The following is a 20,511-nucleotide window of genomic DNA, read 5'->3' on the forward strand; positions in this document are numbered from 1 at the left end:
TTTTCAGACTAGGCTCCAAAAAACCTTTTGATGCTCACTATTAAAATTAAATCTACCTCTAAAGAACTAAAATGCTGTATTTAAGCAAATGTTACCAATAACTACAAAACAGGAGTCCCAGACATTTTGCTCAACAAAATCCAAACCCCTTTTATTTGAAAGCTGCCTTAAATGTTTGTATTGTTAGACCTCTATCTTGAAGATATAACTTTAGAATTTTTAAATCTAAAAATTTCAAACTGCTTTTGAATTATTTTTTCAAAAATTTTTTTCAAAACGTCATCTCAGTTAACAGTGCTGAGAAATATAAAAGAGATTTTGGCACCATCAGTGGTTCATCTAAAATGAGCTAATATCCAGGTATTCATACTTCTTACCAGCTGAGAGTCTGAGGGAGGAAAAATCTTGAGTTTTGTACCATTTTCTTTGTTCTCATTCATCAGTTCCATAAGAATGTAAGACTGGGCCAAGTTCTAAAAGAAAACAAACGTAAAGTCTTGGGATTTGGTTGTAATATGCCTCTGATTCTATGGAATAGTCTCTTAGACTCTCACATGTCATCTAGCATCGCAAAAAATATTTTTCTTAAGTTTTAAAAAACTTTACTGAGCAAATTTCACATTTATTTATTATTTCTTTTTTTTTAATTTTTATTTATTTATGATAGTCACAGAGAGAGAAAGAGAGAGAGGCAGAGACATAGGCAGAGGGAGAAGCAGGCTCCATGCACCGGAAGCCCGATGTGGGATTCGATCCCGGGTCTCCAGGATCGCGCCCTGGGCCAAAGGCAGGCGCCAAACCGCTGCGCCACCCAGGGATCCCTTATTTATTATTTCTTAAGATTTTATTTATCTATGAGAGGCAGAGACACAGGCAGAGGGAGAAGCAGGCTCTCCGTGGGGAGCCCAATGAGGGACTCGATCCCAGGACCCTGGACCATGACCTGAGCCAAAGGCAGACACTCAACCACTGAGCCACCCAGGTGCCCCCACATTTCACATTTAATAAATGTCAGTATTGGCGCAGCCGTGTGGCTCACCAGTTTAGCGCCTGCCTTCAGCCCAGGGCATGATCCCAGGGTCCTAGGATCGAGTCCCATGTCAGGCTCCCTGCATGGAGCCTGCTTCTAACCTCTGCCTGTGTCTCTGCCTCTCTGTCTCTGTGTGTGTGTGTGTGTGTGTGTGTCTCTTGTGAATGAATGAATAAAATCTTTAAAAATAAATAAATAAATAAATAAATAAATAAATAAATAAATAAATAATAATAAATGTCAGTATGACAGACAGAACCACAATAAAACACAGAGAGAAGGCCTTTGGAAGCAATGTGTGAAAAGGTGGTGTATGTATGTAAGTAGCAACAGTTAAAGATATCCTAAAACACAAGAAAACAGAGAAATTTCTAGGGGAACGTTTAGCAGTCATTAGCTAGTTTATAGATACGTCAATAAATATAAATTAAAGTTATCTTTTATATTTTACAAAGATTCCTGATGGCTCTTACCTGCATGACTGCATTAAAAAAGCAAGTATTTCCTAAATTTGAAATTCCTTTCACAGCTGTTACACTGCTTCCTTTTCTTCCCTTCTTTTCACCTGTTTCACATTTTTCTTCACAAAGTTTCAGGATTCTAGAAAATGCACCTAAGTTACAGAACACATAACTAACATAAGATGTAAATTAAACGTATACATCTATACATAAATCATCTGAAATAATTTAAATACATTAATTAAAATTAAGATTTTCCCCTGAATCGCTGTCCCTGAAAGGCAAGAACACAAACACAAATAAATGTCTCTGGCTTGTATCTTAACTGCTACACATTTATACCACATACCACACTGAAGAATAAATTCCACATGAATTAAATAGTCAAGCATAAAAGAATAAAGTTGAAAAAAATCAAGAAGGAAACATCCAGATCTTGGTACCTAAATATCATTTCCCACTAAAAGAAATGGTGACTTCTTGAAGAAAAGGCTGATTCTCAACCTAGGGTGGCAAAGAAACAAAGTAAGCCTAAAACATTTTTATTGTGCGCAGAAAATAAGGAAGTGTTCAAAGAAAGTGATGACTAGGTTGAAATACTCATGGACCACTCCGAATAGGCTCCCACTGGTCCAACGTGAATATCAAAATAAAGAAGGGTAGTAATAGTTTATTATTCACTGAACAAAATGAGAATGAGTCAGAATCAATAATATGTTTTCTAAATGGGAAGAAAAGGGAAAAACTCTTCCATACAAGAAAATGCCAACAGGGACACCTGGGTGGCTCAGTGGTAGAGGTCTACCTCTGGCTCAGGTCGTGATCCCAGGGTCCTGGGACTGAGTCCCACATAGGGCCCCCAGCGGGGTTCCTGTGTCTCTCATGAATGAATAAATAAAATCTTAAAAAAAAAAAAAACCTGGGGATCCCTGGGTGGCTCAGCGGTTTGATGCCTGCCTTTGGCGCAGGGCGCAATCCTGGAGTTCCAGGATTGAGTCCCACGTCGGGCTCCTGGCATGGAGCCTGCTTCTCCCTGTACCTGTGTCTCTGCCTCTCTCTCTCTCTCTATCATAAATAAATAAATAAATCTTTAAAAAAAAAAAACTAACAAGAAAATGCCAATGAACACACAGAAGAAATATTGGAATTGTAAAATCACCATACAGAGGCAATTTTTTGGTATCGTTCTTGCAACTTTTCTGTAAGTTTGAAACTGTCAAAATGTTTTTAAAATTACGGAACTATATCATAATATAAAAAGTAAAATGCCTATATGTACGATACATATGTGCATCTTTTGGGCTCACTGGCTTACATAATTTATGAAAATTTGAAAATTATAATATCAACTCATTTTTCAAAACAATATGAAAATGAAGAACAACTTCTAACATTTACAAACTGACATGATTGATCATATCTATTTCAACAGCACATAACTTGCTGAATCAAAATATAATTTGGGCTCTTGGGCTCAGTCAGTTAAGTATCTGACTCGTGATTTCAACTCAGGTCATGACATCAGAGTGGTGAGATTGAGCCCCAAGGTGGGCTCCGTGCTCAGCACAAATCCACTTGAGATTCTCTGCTTCTCCCTCTGTGCTCCCCTTTGCCCTCACTCATGTTTTTGCCTTCTCAAATAAAAAAATCTATTAAAAATATAAACATATAATTTGGAGTTTGACAAAAAATTCCCAAGTTCTCAAGTCTTTTGGTTTTAACTGAAATACTCTTTTAAATTCCTTTCAACCCTCAGATTTTGTAGTTCTTTGCAAATATATGCTTTATTCATCTAATACTGACATACTGCCTTGCCTTGTTAATTAATTTTTAAATATTTGGCTGTCTCCCCAACCAGACTGATGGAGATCAGAAAATGTCTTACCTACTGCTCATTGTTTTGTTTTTTTTTTAAGATTTATTTATTTACTTATTCATGAGAGACACAGAGAGAGGGGTAGAGACACAGGCAGAGGGAGAAGCAGGCTCTATGCAGGGAGCCTGATGTGGGACTGGATCCCTGGTCTCCAGGATCACACTCTGGACTGAAGGCGGCGCTAAACCACTGAACCACCCAGGGTGCCCTCTACTGCTCTTTCTTTACAGGGGTTTTGTAATGTTGAGGAGAACACACATAATAAAAATTCAATATAAATGAAAACATATCAGATTAAACAGCAGATTCAGTAGCATCTTGGCCCTCCATGCTTCTGATGAATTCTTAAGAGTAAATGAGTTAAGACATCCCCTCCCTTCCTGCCCTTTTATGCAACAGCATTAAGGGATATGAACAAGCTGGAGGTGGCTCTGTTTTCTGGGACAGAAACAGGGAGTAAACACCATAAAGAGAAACTTGAATCTCAGGTATGGGCAGACTGATATCATTCACAACCTATTGGTTGTGTGTGACCAACCTTTTGGTCAAATAAGGCTTGGCATCTGCGACTTTTGTCAGACAAAAGGCATCAATCAAGGGGGAGGCTCTCCCCCTAATTGTTGTTTGTGCCAAAATCCATACCTTCATAAGCTATTCTTCATGCCCATCATTTATCTGTCCTCACTTTTTTCTGCTCTTTAATCATTTCCTGTAACTTCCTGGGGTTTTGTCCTCAAGCTTATCTCTTATTTCTAATTGATTTTCTGAATTGCTAATATAAACTTTGCCTTTTATATCGACTTTGTGGTTTTCATAGCTTCTTGGCTTTTCTTTTAAACATATGGAAACATGTGACCTCATTGAGAAAAATGAACTGGTGGTTTCTAAGGTTTTTTTTTTCATTAAGTAAATCTACTGCAGGGAAAATATTTTTCTTTCAAGTCTTAGCAACTTTTATCTGTGACATAACATTTTCCCATAGAATTTATCACCCATTTTATTCCTTTATTCCTTCTTTTTTTTTAAGACTTATTTATTTGAAGTGGGGGGGGGCACGCAAGCAGAGGTAGGGGCAGATGGAGAGAGAACCCTCAAGCAGACTCCCTGCTGAGCACAGAGCCCAAAGTGGGGCTGGATCCCAGGACCCAGAGATCATGACCAGAGCCAAAATTAAGAGTCAACTGCTTAGCTGACCGAGTCACCCAAGGGCCCCTGTTGGCTTATTCTTTAAACATTAGCCATTGTTCCTGGATGTCTGTTGTCTAGGTACTTATGAGTTGTTTTTGACTCCCAAAGCTAGAGTTCTGAGTTAACACCAAGAAAAATTAGCAAGATAGATCTCTTCTCCTGCTTCCATATATTAAAACAAGTGATAAGAATTAAGCTCCATATTACAGCATGGGGGAAAAGGCTGGTACAATCAATGGAGAGGTCACTGAAGTGCAGGGGCAAGGCATGGAGGAAAGCAAAAGCAGGAAAAAGCAAGACAGTACTCAAACCTGCAAGTGGATGTAAATGCAAATGAAAACAGCCAGTCAGGGGTTAAGAAGCACTACACAAACAAGAAGAGGCCCCATATGGGTCCTGGCTGGGTTTGCAAATGAGTCCACCTCTTCATTATAACTGAGATCCCAACTAGAGCCTAGAATTGGCTGCGTTCAGCTCTCGTTACAGTTGTTGCCACTAGATGGCTTCCTAGTGATTTTTAAGATCGTTAAAACGACAGAATAATTACATCCAAGCATTAGCCCATCTTTTTGGCAAGGTTGTTCCTCTGGCTTTATGTTTACAAAGCTCAGTCTCCAACAGGTTAAGTGATTTGCCCAAAATCACAATGACAGTCTTTTCAATACAAATCTATTGCCATTTTATCACCTAATTTCTCTCCAGTGATTTATGCACAATAAGAAGAATTATAAAAGATAGGAAGGCAAGAGTCTTACATATCTAGATATACACAGCCCTGACAAATGACTCCTCAAAAGTATTTTGTTTAGTTCACTTTGCCATAATATATATATATATATTATATTATATTTTTTTTTTTTGCTTATTAACATGAAAAAATGTTGGGGAAAATAAACTATATAGATTATAGTAACCATATATAAAATACGTATTTTTGTATTTTAATATTTTTCATTCGCTGGATAAATACTTCCAGAAATAAATTATATTTTATTCTTACAAGAACAAATAACATTTTTTAAAACTGTAACACACAAATGATTATGTATCTGTGTACCACATTTACCCATCAGTTTTCAAAACATCTGGGATAGCAACCTAAAGTAAACAATGTTCATAAGACCATCTGGACAAAACTACGGGCAAAAAAAAAAAAAGCATAAACATATGGAAAAACAGATTTTACCCTTCCCTTCAGCAGTAAGGGATGACAAATGTCGAACCTAGATATATCCACGCTTCACTGTGCGATGCTTTTCAGCACCACCTGGCTCTCCATGCAGAGCCACCAAATATGGATAGCACTGCCAGAAAGAACATATCCACAGGGCAACAGCAATAAAAATAGTTTATTTCATGGTTAAATAGCCACTTCACACAAGTGGCAAGGGTCTGTTTATTGACTTTTACATGTAAGTCTGTGAGAACATATTCAAAATTAATTATGCTATTAGACTTAAATAGATGAGATAATTTAAAATAAAATGACATTCTCTAAGAACTATTTAAACGTGTTTTCAAAAAATTCTTTGAAGATTTACTCACTTTAGAGAGCGAGCAGGCAAGCACTGGAGGGAAAGGGGTAGAGGGAGAAAGAGAATCTCAATCAGAGTCCCTGCTGAGTACAGTTGCCAACACACAGGGCTCCATCTCACACCCCTGAGATCATGACCTGAGCTGAAATCAAGAGTTGGACACTTCACTGACTGAGCCATCCAGGCACTCCAAATATGTTTTAAAGTGCAAGTCTTTTGTTTCACTAAGTAGTCCACTTATGTAACAATTCAAATTCAATTGATTTATTAAATTTCCACTGTGTGTCAGGTACTATATGAACTACTAGCTGTAACTTCATACTTAGTTGATTAGGATTTATAAATATAAAGACTGATACACAGGGAACAGCATAGAGATATTAAACCTCATATTCATGATAATGTCTTAGCAAAACTTTTAGAAACCAAGTAGACATGCACATTTGCTTATTAAGAAACTGTCAGCTGAGAATTTAAGATTCTGGTTTAATTAAAAAAAAAAAAAAAAAAAAAAAAAAAAAAAAAAAAAAGATTCTGGTTTAAAACAAGGGTATCCAGGGGCGCCGGGTGGCTCAGTAGGTTAACCATCTAACTCTTGATTTTGGCTCAGGTCATGATCTCAAGCTTGTGGGATAGAGCCCCCACGTCAGGTTCTGCACTCAGCTTGGAGCCTGATGGAGATTCTCTTTCACCCTCTCTTTCTAGCCCCTCTGCCCCATCAAATAAATCTTAAATAAATAAATAAATAAATAAATAAATGGGTATCTGAATCAGTCTCTCAAGAATTTGACATACAAACGTGTGTGTGTTTTAATAAAAAGCAATGTATTACTTCTAACAAAATGACTATAGATCATTTTGTCTTTAGAGACAACAAGCCTTTCTCAATCTGGCATTGACTTTTATTTTTTATTTATTTATTTATTTTTTTGGCATTGACTTTTAGATCACGTTCACTTTAAGAACACTTCCTTTATAAACACAGAACCAAATGCACTAAGGACCGAACTTCAAGATGTTTGGAAGTATGGGATAATTAAAAGGATATGGCTGTTACGGCAATAACAAAAAAGACAAACTAAATAAAATTTGATTACCAATTATTTATTTAGTTCTCAACTTTTATCTGAAGCCATGAAATGCCCATAATTTAAAAGAATAATCAAAGATGTTCAGGGTTACAAAGTTACTATATCAAAAAGAACATACTCTATCTCACCTCACTTATCTCTTTTATATTACCAACACTGTCATCAGATGTTGCACTTAGGTAATGAAATAAACAAAGACCCAGAATGCAAAGAACATTGAGAGAAAGCTTTAGGCATTCCAGATAAAAAAATGTTTAAAGCTCTGTAGTTACCCTTAAAGCCTATAATATGAATACTGAAAGAGTTGCTGGTTAACCAAGTAGACCTGATAAGTTCTATACATACCTCAGATCTTGCAAAATAGAAAACTGGGTGAAGCACCATCAAAGAAAAAAAATTTTTTTTCAGTAACTTAGCTAAGACTAGACTATTTAAAAAGTAATCTTAAGTACCTTAAGTACCTCAAATTTTTCTACCATAAAAATGACTCCAATATAAAGATCCTATGGTTATATTTTTTAAAACCAAATCTAAAAATATCATATCATATATAAAAGAGTAATATACAAGAAATTGTAGGTGAATATTTTCATAATAGTGGAGTACAAAAGTCTTTTCAAGGCATAGCCCCCAAAATGAAAAAAACTTTTACAGAAAACATTGATGGATCTGGTAATGAGAACATTAAAAACTTCATTATTGCCAAAAAATAAAACTCCTAAAAAGATAAACAAAGCTAAATATGGAAAAAGAGGTATTTTTGTCACTATACCCTTTGTATAATCTTTCTGGAAGGCAATTTAACAACAGGAATCAAAATTTAAGGTGTATTTCTAAACTGGCCAAAAATTTCCAAAAAAAAAACAAAAAAAACCCAGTAATAATCTATAGTAATAAAGAGCAAGTACAAAGAGATGCAGCTTTCATGGGAGAAAACTGAAAACAGTGACTAAGTAAATTCATTGCCAAGCAGTATTAAATGTCTACCTTAAAATTATAAATATTTGTTATTACCTTGGTTAAACTAAAAGAGGAACACTAGTGATTCTCAAGTTTCTCACGGGTACAGGGAAAGTAAACTTATTTTGCAGTTTGCTTAAAGAAGAAGATTGAGAGTATTATTTCTTCTGAAAATTGTCCCCACTGTAGATCATGAAATTGAGGCACCCAGTTAGTGATGGAGAGGAGATTCACATTCAGGCAGTCTGGCTTCAGATTCCACAAACTTAACCATTATGATCGACTATCTGTCTGGGTAACAGTGGATAAGGTTAATAAGTGTGAGAATTTAAGAGACTAATGAAATGCTAGTGGTTATATGAAAGAAAAGGCCACTACTCTTTAGCGAAAGCTGGATATAATCAATGGCTGGATGTCCTTGGTGTGAATTTATACCTTTATTAAAGTTTATAAAAATAAATAAATAAAGTTTATAGCTGCCCTTCTCAAAAGGTTCCTGAAAAGAATTCAGCCCTAACGCCCTAAGCACCCACCATATGCAATTAACTGCTCCCTATATATTTTGCAAAGGTACTAGTTAGTGCCATCTTTTCGAGAACTGAGAAAATAATCACTCAAATAATTTCCCGTGTTCTGAAGTTTGGATGGAGAACTGTGGATTTATATCCCTATGATTAACAAGTTACTTTTTAAATGCCGAATATCTTTTTGTCCCTAGCCCCTTTTACCCACGGAAATAATTATGTTTAGTACTTATTTCTGAAAATGCAAATAAATTTATTAGGTGTATGACTGTCACTTTATAGCAAAAGAAAATGTATTCCTTTTTTTAAGAGTTATAAAGCATTACATTATATTAAAATTGTTACTATGAAAGGGCACAATATTATTTATCCTCATTTTATTTGATCCCAAACATGCCATTTACTTTATTTCAAAAAATATACAGCACACTTATTCCTAATAAAGCCAGAAGAACTAACATAACTCATGTCTTTTTTACCAAAAGCATATGCTTAATGAATTTTTTTAAGGTTAATGAATTTAACAGAATATATTTTATGCCCTCTTTAAGCTCTATGAAAGTGGCATCCCACCAGTATTAAAATTTATTCAGAAAAGAATGTGGGATTGTCTATCATCTGTCTAGTTTACAAAAAGCAAACCAATATTGAATGATATTATTTCACCAGGAAAACCTATATTCAGGAAGTGTTTGTAGAATATTTACAGGACATTTACAAGACTATCAAAGTGACAAATCTCTTGAGCCCTCAGAGAACAATGGCCCATTTTTAATAATACATATTTCTCTGTTTTCACAATCAAGTTTTCTTGCCTTTTTTTTTAATCTTCTGTTATATGTGACCTTCTTATTATGCTTATTGTTTTTAGTTTTCTGGTATGTGTTTGAGGGGGAGGTATGGACATTTCTTTTTTTAAGCAAATCCTAGCATCAGATGTGAAATCTACACAGCTGTAAGCATTCTTATGGGAACCTGCACTGGGATTTCCTCAATTGCTTAATGCAATTACCTAAGCCAGTCATGTAGTATTAATGTAATTTGCCCATTTCTACAGCTGAAAAGTTTAATCTTTAAAGAGTAAAAAGACAGCACTTGCCTGCCCCACTACTCCTGTACCTTGGAACCAAATGATTACTTCACTTGTCTATTTTCAAAATTCCACTAACTCCTAACCATCAGCCTTAAAAAAAAATCTTTAGTCATATAATAAATTGATACTGCACATGAATGAGTAGGTATACATACAAAGGCATTTCTATCTATTACAGTTAAGTGGTTTTTCTAAAATACAAAACTGATTATCCACTTCTCTACTTAAAAATCCATTAGTGGTTCCTAACTGCCTATAGGATAAACTCTAAACTTACAAGGCCCTACAATATCTGTTCCTACTTACCTCTAGTCTCACCCTCTCACCACCCCCCAACATCACAAAACTCAACCTGCAGCCCTATAGAATTACCTGAACATTATCAGGCTCCCTCATCAATGAGCTAGTTCCTCTGCCTGGAACACATACTCCTTTCCTCCTTGTGCACCTAATTTCTACATACCCTTCAGCTCTTGGCTTCGAAGGCTCTTGCTCTAGGGGTGCCTGGGTGGCTAAGTCGGTTAAGTGTCTGACTTTGGGGTGCCTGCGTGGCTCAGTGGTTGAGCATCTGCCTCCGGCTCAGGTCGTGATCCCGGGGTCCTGGTTTCAAGTGCCACATCAGGCTCCCTGCAAGGAGCCTGCTTCTCCCTCTGCCTATGTCTCTGCCTCTCTCTGTGTGTTTCTCATGAATAAATAAATAAAATCTTAAAAAAAAAAAGAAGCGTCTGACTTCGGCTCAGGTCATGATCTTGGGGTCCTGGGAGGGAACTCCCACTCAGCGGGAGTCTGCTTCTCCCTTTCCCTCTGGCCTTCCTCTGGCCCTCCTCCTCCCCCTGCTGATCCCATGCACTCTGAAGCGCTCTCCCTCTTAAATAAATAAAATCTTAAAAAAGAAGAAGAAGGAGGAGGTTCTTGCTCTAAATAAAAATAGCTGGTCTACATTAGATACTACTCCAAAGGGTCCTCATAGTCCCCTGCATTTGCTGCATCACAGCACTACCTAAGCAATTATTAAGCAATTAAGTATGAATTGTCAATATTCCTCATCTGACCAGAAGATCTATTAAATAGCAGAAACAGAAATAGATCTCTTTCATTCACTATTGTATCTCCAATACCTAGCACAGCATTTAGCACGAGGTAGTAGCTCAGGTATATCAAAAGCTGAATGGATAAGATAATTTTGAGATTAGTAGTCAGGACTTTTTTGGTGAAAATGCAAAGCCTATTCTACTTCTCAGTAAAAACTAGTCACATGAAAGCTCCGTTCAAATCAGCAAGTATTTACTGCTTAGCCACATTGAGAATCAAAGAGAACAGAACCGCAACTTAGGACAAATGAGGGTGAAAACAGAAAGTACAGACAGAAATGTGCTAGTTCAGCAGTTCTAAAAGTGGATCTGAAGACACCCTCCTCCTTTCCCCGTCCATAAGGTCAAAAGTATTTTCACAATAACCCTATATTATTTGCTTTTTTTTTTTACACTTTCACTCATTCTCAGTTACATAATGCAGTTTTCCAGAGACTACGCACCATATCATAGACTGAATACGAAGTAGATAGGAGAATCCAACGGTTTTTATTAAGCTATAGGTAAACAATGTAAAACAGTGCCACTTATGAAGTTTGTGTTGTTTTACAAAATAGTTATCTTTCCTAAAAACATATTATTTGTGTTAACATATCATGGAAATTATTGCTGTTTTTCAGTGATTTCATAAATATTGTTATTTTTAAATTTCTAATACATTAAATATTGATAGATATAACCTACCTAAGCAAAGCTCTTTAAGTCTTCACTAAAATTTTAGGACTCTTTTTTTTTTTTTAATTTATTTATTCATAGAGACACAGCTAGAGAGAGAGGCAGAGACACAGGCAGAGGGAGAAACAGGCACCATGCAGGGAGCCCGACGTGGGACTTGATCCCGGGTCTCCAGGATCACACCCTAGGCTGCAGGCGGCGCTAAACCACCGCGCCATGGGGGCTGCCCAAATTTTAGGACTCTTAACGGGCTATTGAGACCAAAAGCTGAGATTCACTGAGCTGGTGGTATTTACAAAAGGATGGGGCACTGGCCTAGATTTCTCTGTGCAGAGTAGCTAAATTAGATGTAATAGACATTATTAGACATGAAATTGTTCAGGATTTGCATAACTTAACATGTGTCAAGTACAGATAGAGGCTTTTCTCAGCAGTTATTTTTCTTAGAGCAAAATATAAAAAGAATCCTTTAAAACCATTCTTATCCTCCCACCTAAAATACAGTATAGTTTCATAATCTTTTTTAATTACCATATTCAGACATTATTATATTTCTACAGTCTCTACAACTGTCATTTAAAAATAGTTGCATAGGGGCACCTGAGTGGCTCAGTGGTTGAACATCTGCCTTTGGCTCAGGTCGTGATCCTGGAGTCCGGGCAACGAGTCCTGCACTGGGCTCCCTGCAGACAGCCTGCTTCTCCCTCTATGTCTCTCTCTGCCTCTCTCCCTGTGTCTCTCATGAATAAAAAAAATAAAATCTTAAAAATAAAAAATAAAATAGCTGCATAATCATAATCCAGCATTCCTACAAACCTCAATAAAAACTTTCATATCTGATTTTTAATGTATTTTATAAAAATAAAGCCTCAGACCAGAAAGAATATTACTGATCTACTATCCCAAAAACCTTACTTCTCAAATGCCAACAGATCTTATTTTAAATCAAACTTGCCTGAGAGATATTGTAGCATGGAACACAAACAAAATGACATTTTGACCTGGAACTTCTGGAAACCCTGAATTCAGAACTAGATATCTCCCTAACTTTGAAGGCTCGACACACTCTCAAGCTCCCTCAAGAACCTGTTTCCCACCATTCCAGGTGCTACCCATGGTTCCATCCATGGTTACAGTTAAGGGTTGCACCGGTGCTTCCCACTACTCGAAATGATTGCTTTTCTAACCTCTACCTACCCAAAATTCTTCAGCCTGAAAGCCAACTCATTCACAATTCTTTCTCACTTCCTTTCAATTGAATATTACAACCCTTTTAGAATATCTGAACATCACTCAAAATATAACTCCATTCTGCTTATCATTATTCTTTAGGACAGGAACTGTCTTATCAATCTCTATTCCCTGAAGCACCATGAAAAAGACGGAGGAACTACTGAGGAAAATGAGGCTCAGATGAACTGTAACCCACCCCAGGTCACATAGCCAGTGACTAAAAGAGTCCAATATGAATGCCAGACCCCACACTCTGACAAGGCCCATGGTCTTTGTACCATATCATTCCATGCTCCCAACCTTATATACATTATGATAATAAATATTCAAGAAATCTGTAAAACTGGAATGAAATCAGACTGGCTTTATTCTTCAAGAAACATCTAAGGTGAAAAAAAAAAATCCAGATAAAACATTTCCTACAACTGGACTTTTGCCACCGTGCCATCATATCCCTACATATCTTATTGTGGGGGGAAAAAAAACCCACATTAAATGTGCGGTTTTCAGGAGGCAGCATTAAGACCAACATCTGTTCCTGAAGTGGGTTTTTGCTTTCGGTTTTTTTTTTTTTTTAAGATTTTATTTATTTATTCATGAGAGACACAGTGAAAGGCAGAGACACAGGCAGAGGGAGAAGCAGGCTCCCTGCAGGGAGCCTGATGCGGGACTCGATCCCAGGACCCTGGGATCAGGCCCTGAACCGAAGGCACATGCTCAACCACTGAGCCACTCAGGCGACCCTTTCCTGAAGTGGTAAATGTCTATTATCACCATATTTTCTTGGTTCTTTATTTGAGTAGAATTGGAGCTCTGACTTGTATGCCTGAGACAGACTAAGGTTTCAATAAATGTTTGTTGAATAAATGAGTGAATAAAATTCATCATTTCTTCAGCTGTCCGAACCTGTGCTTACCTTCTCCAATTCCTTTGGTATTTGTTTGCCATTACTGTCTCAGAGCAATAGCTAACAAAAACAACTGTATATTGGGCTGTAGAAAATAGAGCTTAATCTGTAAGATTAGTGTCAGAACTGCACTATGATTATGTAACAAATAACGGATATCATTTCAGAAATATGTCCTGGGCATTATATAAGTATTTTTAAATACATTATTTCTCAATTTTTAGAAAACACTTTCTGTAAGCCTCACAATAAGCCCACACAATAGAAATATCATCCTAATTTTTAAAGTAAACTAAGTAATTTAAGTGGAGCCCAAATTCAAACTCAGCACTGTGTGACTCCGAAGTCCATGATCCAGTCACCACCCTCTCTAGCTTCCCATTTTAGTTATGTAAATACAACACAAGATAACATCACAAGATTGCTACTTAGGAATGCATGGCACTTGTGTGGAGAGGTCACAGCAAAAATTTAAGGCATTATTTATGAACTTATAAACTCTATAATGAATACAGAATATCATACTTTAATACAAATTTCTTTTTTTCTTAATTTTTTTTAATACAAATTTCTTTAGCAACTGCTTAACTTACTTGTTTGTGTTTTAGAAACATGTTTCTGGAGAAAATCAACTGTTTGAGCCAAAACCTTCTTATTACAATGTGTTGATAGTTTTTCATCACATTCATAACACCTGAAAAAATATAAATATGTAAGCAAATATTATGAAAGCATGTTCATTAATGTTGTACACCAGGTAATAAAGTAATAAAGTTGATAATTATCCAATCTTGTCTTGAAATGGCAGGGGAGAGTATATTTAGAGTGAGGCATCAGGTAATTCTAGAGAAGACAGTTCATACAGAGCCTATCATTCAAAATAAAGTTTTGATACTTTATCCCAAGTGTAATGGAAAGCCATGAGGAAATCTTTAAGCAGGGAAGTGATGTGATCCAATTTATATTTTATTTTATTTTTTAAAAAATATTTTTAATTAATTTTTTCATGAGAGACACAGAGAGAGGCAGAGATATAAGCAGAGGGAGAAGCAGGCTTCCTGCAGGGAGCTGATTCAGGACTCGATCCCAAGCCCCCGGGATCATGCCCTGAACTGAAGACAGCTGCTCAATCACTAAGCCACCCAGGTGCCCCCAATCTATATTTTAAAAACATCACTCTGACTAATGTCAGATGGAGGAAATCAGGAACAGAAGCAGGTAGATCAGGGTAAAAGCAGTAGATCTGGAGAAAAATGAACAGATCTACTTTACACATATTTCAGGTAGAAACGGGGAAGTATAAAATAATTGCCATGGAAAGGGGGAAGTGGATGTGGGGTAAGTCCATGATTCTCAAACAGGAGCAATTTTGCTCCCTAGGGAACATGTGGGAATGTTTTGAGACATTTTGGTTGTTAGAACTGGGGAAGCTGCTACTGGTATCCACAAGGTAGACCGTGCTAAACATCCTTTGATGTACAGGATGGTCCTCTCACAGCAAAGAATTATCACCTCAAATGACGACAGCACTGAGATTGAGAAATTCTGGTCTAGAAGAAAGAAGACTTGCTGTGAGTTGGGAATGTTTAAAGCTGGGTGGTGGGTATAGAGGATTTCATTATATCATTTTGTTCACTTTTGTTCAAGGATTAAAAAATAAAACAAGATAAAAAGGGAAATAAAGTAACTGCTAGGCTTCTGGCTTGAATACTTAAGTGATGGAGATGCCACTTGTAGAGATGGGGAAGACTGGGTAAGCGTTTTATTTTCTTTGGGGCTTAGGTGGGAAGAGAAAGTTCCCAAAGAGATTTTTATTTTTATTTTTTTAAAGATTTTATTTATTTATTCATAGACACAGAGAGAGAGGGGCAGAGACACAGAGGGAGAAGCAGGCTCTATGCAGGGAGCCCAATGCGGGACTCGATCCCGGGTCTCCAGGATCACACCCCAGGCTACAGGCGGCTCCAAACCGTTGTGCTACCGGGGCTGCCCCCAAAGAGATTTTTAAAAGCACATTCCTTTTTAGAAAACTGCCCTCCATAAGTTTACTCATTAGTGCATTTAGTATTAATAAAAATTTTTTCTATGTATTCTTATTACCTGTTTCCTTTATCTTCATAAGATCCAATGGTCAAATAAAAACATATATTTGAATGTATTAAAAGTGTTTTAAAATATGTGTTATAGCAGCATCACCTTACATAGTCACAATCTTATAATTACTAGTGGTTCTGAGATTAGAACCTATAGATTAGAAATCTATAAATTAGATTTGAGTTTCTTTTCTTTTTTGGGGGGGGTTCTTTTCTAAACAGCACTCAAAATTCAAATATTTATTCTTACTCAAAATACAAGTATTACTCTATCACTTGCACACAGAAATACATAGATTCATATAGATAAATCTGTGAAGGAAACAAGTCACGGAAAACATTCCTAAAACACCTTTTCTAACAGACCATGATGGAATTCAAATAATGTAATTAGAATTACCAGGCTTACACTATAATAAATGCTCAAAATTTACTAATGTAATTATTGCCAAAACTAGCAAAAATTGCTCATTTGCAAAATATTGAAATGTCAAGAAATTTTTATTGACATTGCAATCTAATTTTTATTCAGTATAAAATATATTGTAACTTTGAAGAGTACAAAAAGAAAATGTAAATTAAAAAAACACAATAGCAGTGAATTTGAAGAAAAGAGGACAGCACAACATAAATTAATTTTGTTTCCATTAGAAATAACAAAAAAAAATGTAATTGAGCATCTACTTGCTATAAATGCCTTACATGCATTTTCTGGTTTAATTCCTCACAACAACCAAAAGAATATTATCATCTTAAAATTAAACAGCTCAGGGATCCCTGGGTGGCTCAGTAGGTTAGCGCCTGCCTTCGGCCCAGGGAGTGATCCCAGAGCCCCAGGATCGAGTCCCATGTCAGGCTCCCTGCATAGAGCCTGCTTCTCCCTCTGCCTATGTCTCTGCCTCTTTCTGTCTGTGTGTCTCTCATGAATAAATAAATAACATCTTAAAAAAAATTAAACAGCTCTAGGGATGCCTGGGTAGCTCAGGGGTTAAGCGTCCTCCTTTGGCTCAGGTTGTGATCCTGGGTCCTAGGATCAAATCCCGCATCAGGCTCCTTGTGGGGCACCTGCTTCTCCCTCTGACTCTGTCTCTGCCTTTCTCTCTATGTCTCTCATGAATAAATGAATAAAAATCTTTTTAAAAAAATTAAAGAGTTCTATATAACAATATAACTGTTAAACTTTTTAAGGTTCAAGAATTAGATGGGAAAAAGAAAAGTCCCAAACTTTAAATTTCTGTAAATACAAGTGACCAACTTGAATTTCTTCCTTAGAATGGAAAATAATTTTACAGACCCCCAAATGTGACTTAAATTATTTTCATTATCATAGAAATCTCATTCTCACAAAATGATCAATAAATCGGTCATCCTTATAACTCTATGTACCTATGAAAGCAAAATTATACAATTAAGCATAAAAACAAAATTATAAAATCAATAGTGTTAAAATTAACAACACTATTGTGCTAGGTAAGGGGGTTTTTTTGGTTTTGTTTTTGCTGAAATTATATCATCATTCATACCATGATGTGGTCCTATGAGCCACAATAGAAGTTCTGATACAGGCTCACTTGAAATCAGCCTATTCTAACAGGTGTGACTCAATTCTCCCTCTACCTTCCTCTATTCCTGTGGTCCTCAAACTGTGGTCCCCAGACCAGCAGCATTGGCAACACCTAGGAACTTGTTAGAAATGCAGATACTTAGGCCCTACCCAGGAACTACTAAATCAGAATCTCCAGGCTGAGGCCCAGCAATCTATTTTAACAAGCCTTCCTGGTGATTGTGATGTGCCCCATTGTTTGAGACCACTGCTCTATTCAGACTACAGAGAAATATTTCCTAAGCTGCCACACTATGGCATCATCCTCCTCTCCCTCAGGCTCCAGTGTATCATGCACAGAGTAAGCTATCTCCAAGCTTTCCTCCTCCTCCGCAGTATTATTACTTGGGGCCAACCAAAACAAAAACATATGCAGCAAGTACGTGACCTGTGCCACAAATTATGATTATCTGTTCTATAAGCCAAAATATTGTTATATAAATTTTAGAACCCAGAAGTGAAAACACAGAGTTAAAATATTTTTGTCTTAAAATTGAAAATCTCTTGGGACGCCTGGGTGGCTCAGTGGTTGAGCATCTGCCTTTGGCTCAGGGCATGATCCTGGAGTCCCACGTCGGGCCCCTGCCTGCTTCTCCCTCTGTCTATGTCTCTGCCTCTTTCTCTGTGTCTCTCATGAATAAATAAATAAAATCTTAAAAAAAAAAACTTGAAAATCTCTGTTCAAGTAAAACTTGAAAACTTTTGCAAATTCATTCAAGGAATCTACAGGAATCTATAGATTCCATTTAGAAAATTTCTGTTGGATAAATACATATATAAAAAAGAAAAGTTTATTGTAAAATATATGCGAAGCTTTTTGATACAGTATCCACTTATACCACTGAAGCCAGTGTGGTATGCTGGTAAGAAACTAGCAAATCAAAAGACTTGATTTGGTGCCTGGACTTCTACTTTGTAACCATAAAAGAGTAAATGATACTCCTTGTCTTTATATTTAAAATGAAGACACTGGACCTGGTTCCCAGCCAGGATTAAGTAGTAGAATCACCTGAGAGGTTTTTACAAAACTACAAATGCCCAGGCTTACCCCTGCCCCTGTAGGGAATCACCAAACCACTTGACTGCTTAAAGCACCTTCCTTCTCTAGAACTCTGGAATCCTGTATTAGCAAATTCATTACAAAAAATCAACTAGGAAGAATGTTTTCTTTATCCTATGAAGAAAAGGTTTTAAAAATGTAGAGGGTGACTCAATTTTTCCTTATTTAAATTTTATATCTATGGGTAATATTAGTTTTCTTAAAGCATTCCACAGGTTATGTTCAGGCTAAAAGGCATATGTTGGTATAACATCTCAAAATATCTTACCTTGGAAAGCTCAAAGAAAATGGTATTTTTTGTAGTGGACACAAGTTGTAACAACATCTAACTTACCATATAACCCACGTGCTCAGACTAATTGTAATACAGTGAGATTCTGTTCTCCGACTCTTGTAGTGCCTCAGTGAATGATGGTTCTCTGAGTTTCTACCACAACCCTAAAGAGGAACAGAATGTTATTTTTATGATCTACATATAGATTTGTTCAAATTAATCAAAACTTAAATCATATACAAACTTATACTGAGTTTTGGTTTTTAATTTCAAGCATGAAGGGGAAAGTTTCAGAAAGTAATACAGATTTTCATTAAACTTAATTTCTTGCAAAGAGGCTAATTCGCTTTTTGTTATACGGTATTTACCTAAAACAATTACGAGTCAAGTTCATTTTGCTATTATTTAAAAATGTGTACACTCAGTGGGGCACTGAGCATCCTCGCAGACCCCTTCTCCTATACATACATTTTCTACTATTGTCCGCATCTCCACCCAAACCCACTGGCAACTACTGAGACTCAGACCAATCCAGTAATTTCCCTCACCAGGTAAGTAAAGAAATGAGTTCCAGTTCTGGCCAATGCGACTCAAGGGGCAGTCTATTAGATGTTTCATGGAAAGTTTCGTACATTTAAAAACAAAAACAGGGAAAGGATGTACTTTTTGCCCTCTTTCTGGTCTTTGGGGATTGCTGTATGATAAATAATGCATGAAACATCTTTGGCCATAAAAAGCCATGAAAGTGAGAGTGGCACAAGAGAAAAATGGAAGAAACGTCAGTTTTCAATGTCCTTTTCATTGAATTAACTAGCCTTGAAGTGGTCCTACTTATGAACCATGTGAGATAATAAGGATTCCTCTTATTTTAGAAAAATTATACACATCTTAAATGTTATTCAAAGGATATTACAGATAGTAATACCTTCTAAGCTGTTCAGAAAATTTGTTTTGAAAAAAATCTTTTCATAGAAAAAAAAATTAATCTAATGAGCCCGGGTGGCTCAGTGGTTTAGTGCTGCCTTCAGCCAAGGTTGTGATCCTGGACACCCAGGATCGAGTCCCATGTCGGGCTCCCTGCATGGAGCCTGCTCTTCCTTCTGCCTGTGTCTCTGCCTCTCTCTCTCTCTCTCTATCTCTCATGAATAAATAAATAAAATCTTTAAAAAAATTAATCTAGTAAGATGTAAAAAAACTTGGATCCATTTCTTAAGTAAACACAAATAGGTAAAGGCAAGTAAGACATGAGAACTACTGCAGGTAGGTTGGATTCCCTTTCAAAGTATTTCTCTATACCACACATGATTACTTTCTAAAAATAACATACATTTTACTCTGCTTAACAAATGTTTCTAAGTTCAGCCTTGGAGAGTTCTATCTAAACATGGAATAAATTTATCTTAAGTTCTAAACATTACCAACAGTCCAACTCACAATAAGCATAGAAGAAAAATATCTAAGACAAACTCACAGATAAAAATCACTTTTCTAACCTGAAATCCACACTTGAGGCACAACCAAACGTCAGAGGGAAGTACTGGCTGCCCATCACAGAATCTTCTTTCTTTTAAACATTCTGAGCAAACTGACCACACATTCTCAGCTATTGCTTTCTTCACATGATTCACACTGATAGCATGACTTATATGCTGGCAAGTAAAACCTACTGAATAAGACAAAACAAAATTTGAACATTTTCTTTACTAAACCAAAGTGCTATCATCAGTAAGCAAAAGTCAATAGCATTAAAATGCTGTAACTAAAAAGGAAAGAGATTTAAAAAAAAAAAAAAAGTAACTCAAAAGGATACTACTGCA

General features: G+C 36.5%; 1 protein-coding gene across 4 annotated transcripts in view; it reads right to left on the minus strand.

Moving 5' to 3' along the window:
* The window catches only part of USP45 (ubiquitin specific peptidase 45), a 73,906-nt gene that overhangs the window by 44,136 nt on the left and 9,259 nt on the right, over positions 1–20,511 (minus strand). For 3 of the 4 annotated variants that reach the window (XR_005368054.1, XM_038554793.1, XM_038554797.1), the window contains exons 3-7: positions 20,188–20,360; positions 18,755–18,858; positions 14,258–14,358; positions 1,504–1,643; positions 378–473 (exon numbers count right to left, since the gene is read on the minus strand). Coding sequence is in view for 3 of the 4 variants with exons in the window: in XM_038554793.1 (XP_038410721.1) it covers positions 378–473; positions 1,504–1,643; positions 14,258–14,358; positions 18,755–18,858; positions 20,188–20,360 (614 nt within the window). In the remaining variant the exon portion in view is untranslated. The remainder of the gene's footprint in view (positions 1–377; positions 474–1,503; positions 1,644–14,257; positions 14,359–18,754; positions 18,859–20,187; positions 20,361–20,511) is intronic. The other variant, XM_038554794.1, reaches the window with a different exon arrangement.

The sequence above is a fragment of the Canis lupus genome, chromosome 12, assembly GCF_011100685.1.
Source record: "Canis lupus familiaris isolate Mischka breed German Shepherd chromosome 12, alternate assembly UU_Cfam_GSD_1.0, whole genome shotgun sequence".
Lineage (NCBI taxonomy): Eukaryota > Metazoa > Chordata > Mammalia > Carnivora > Canidae > Canis > Canis lupus.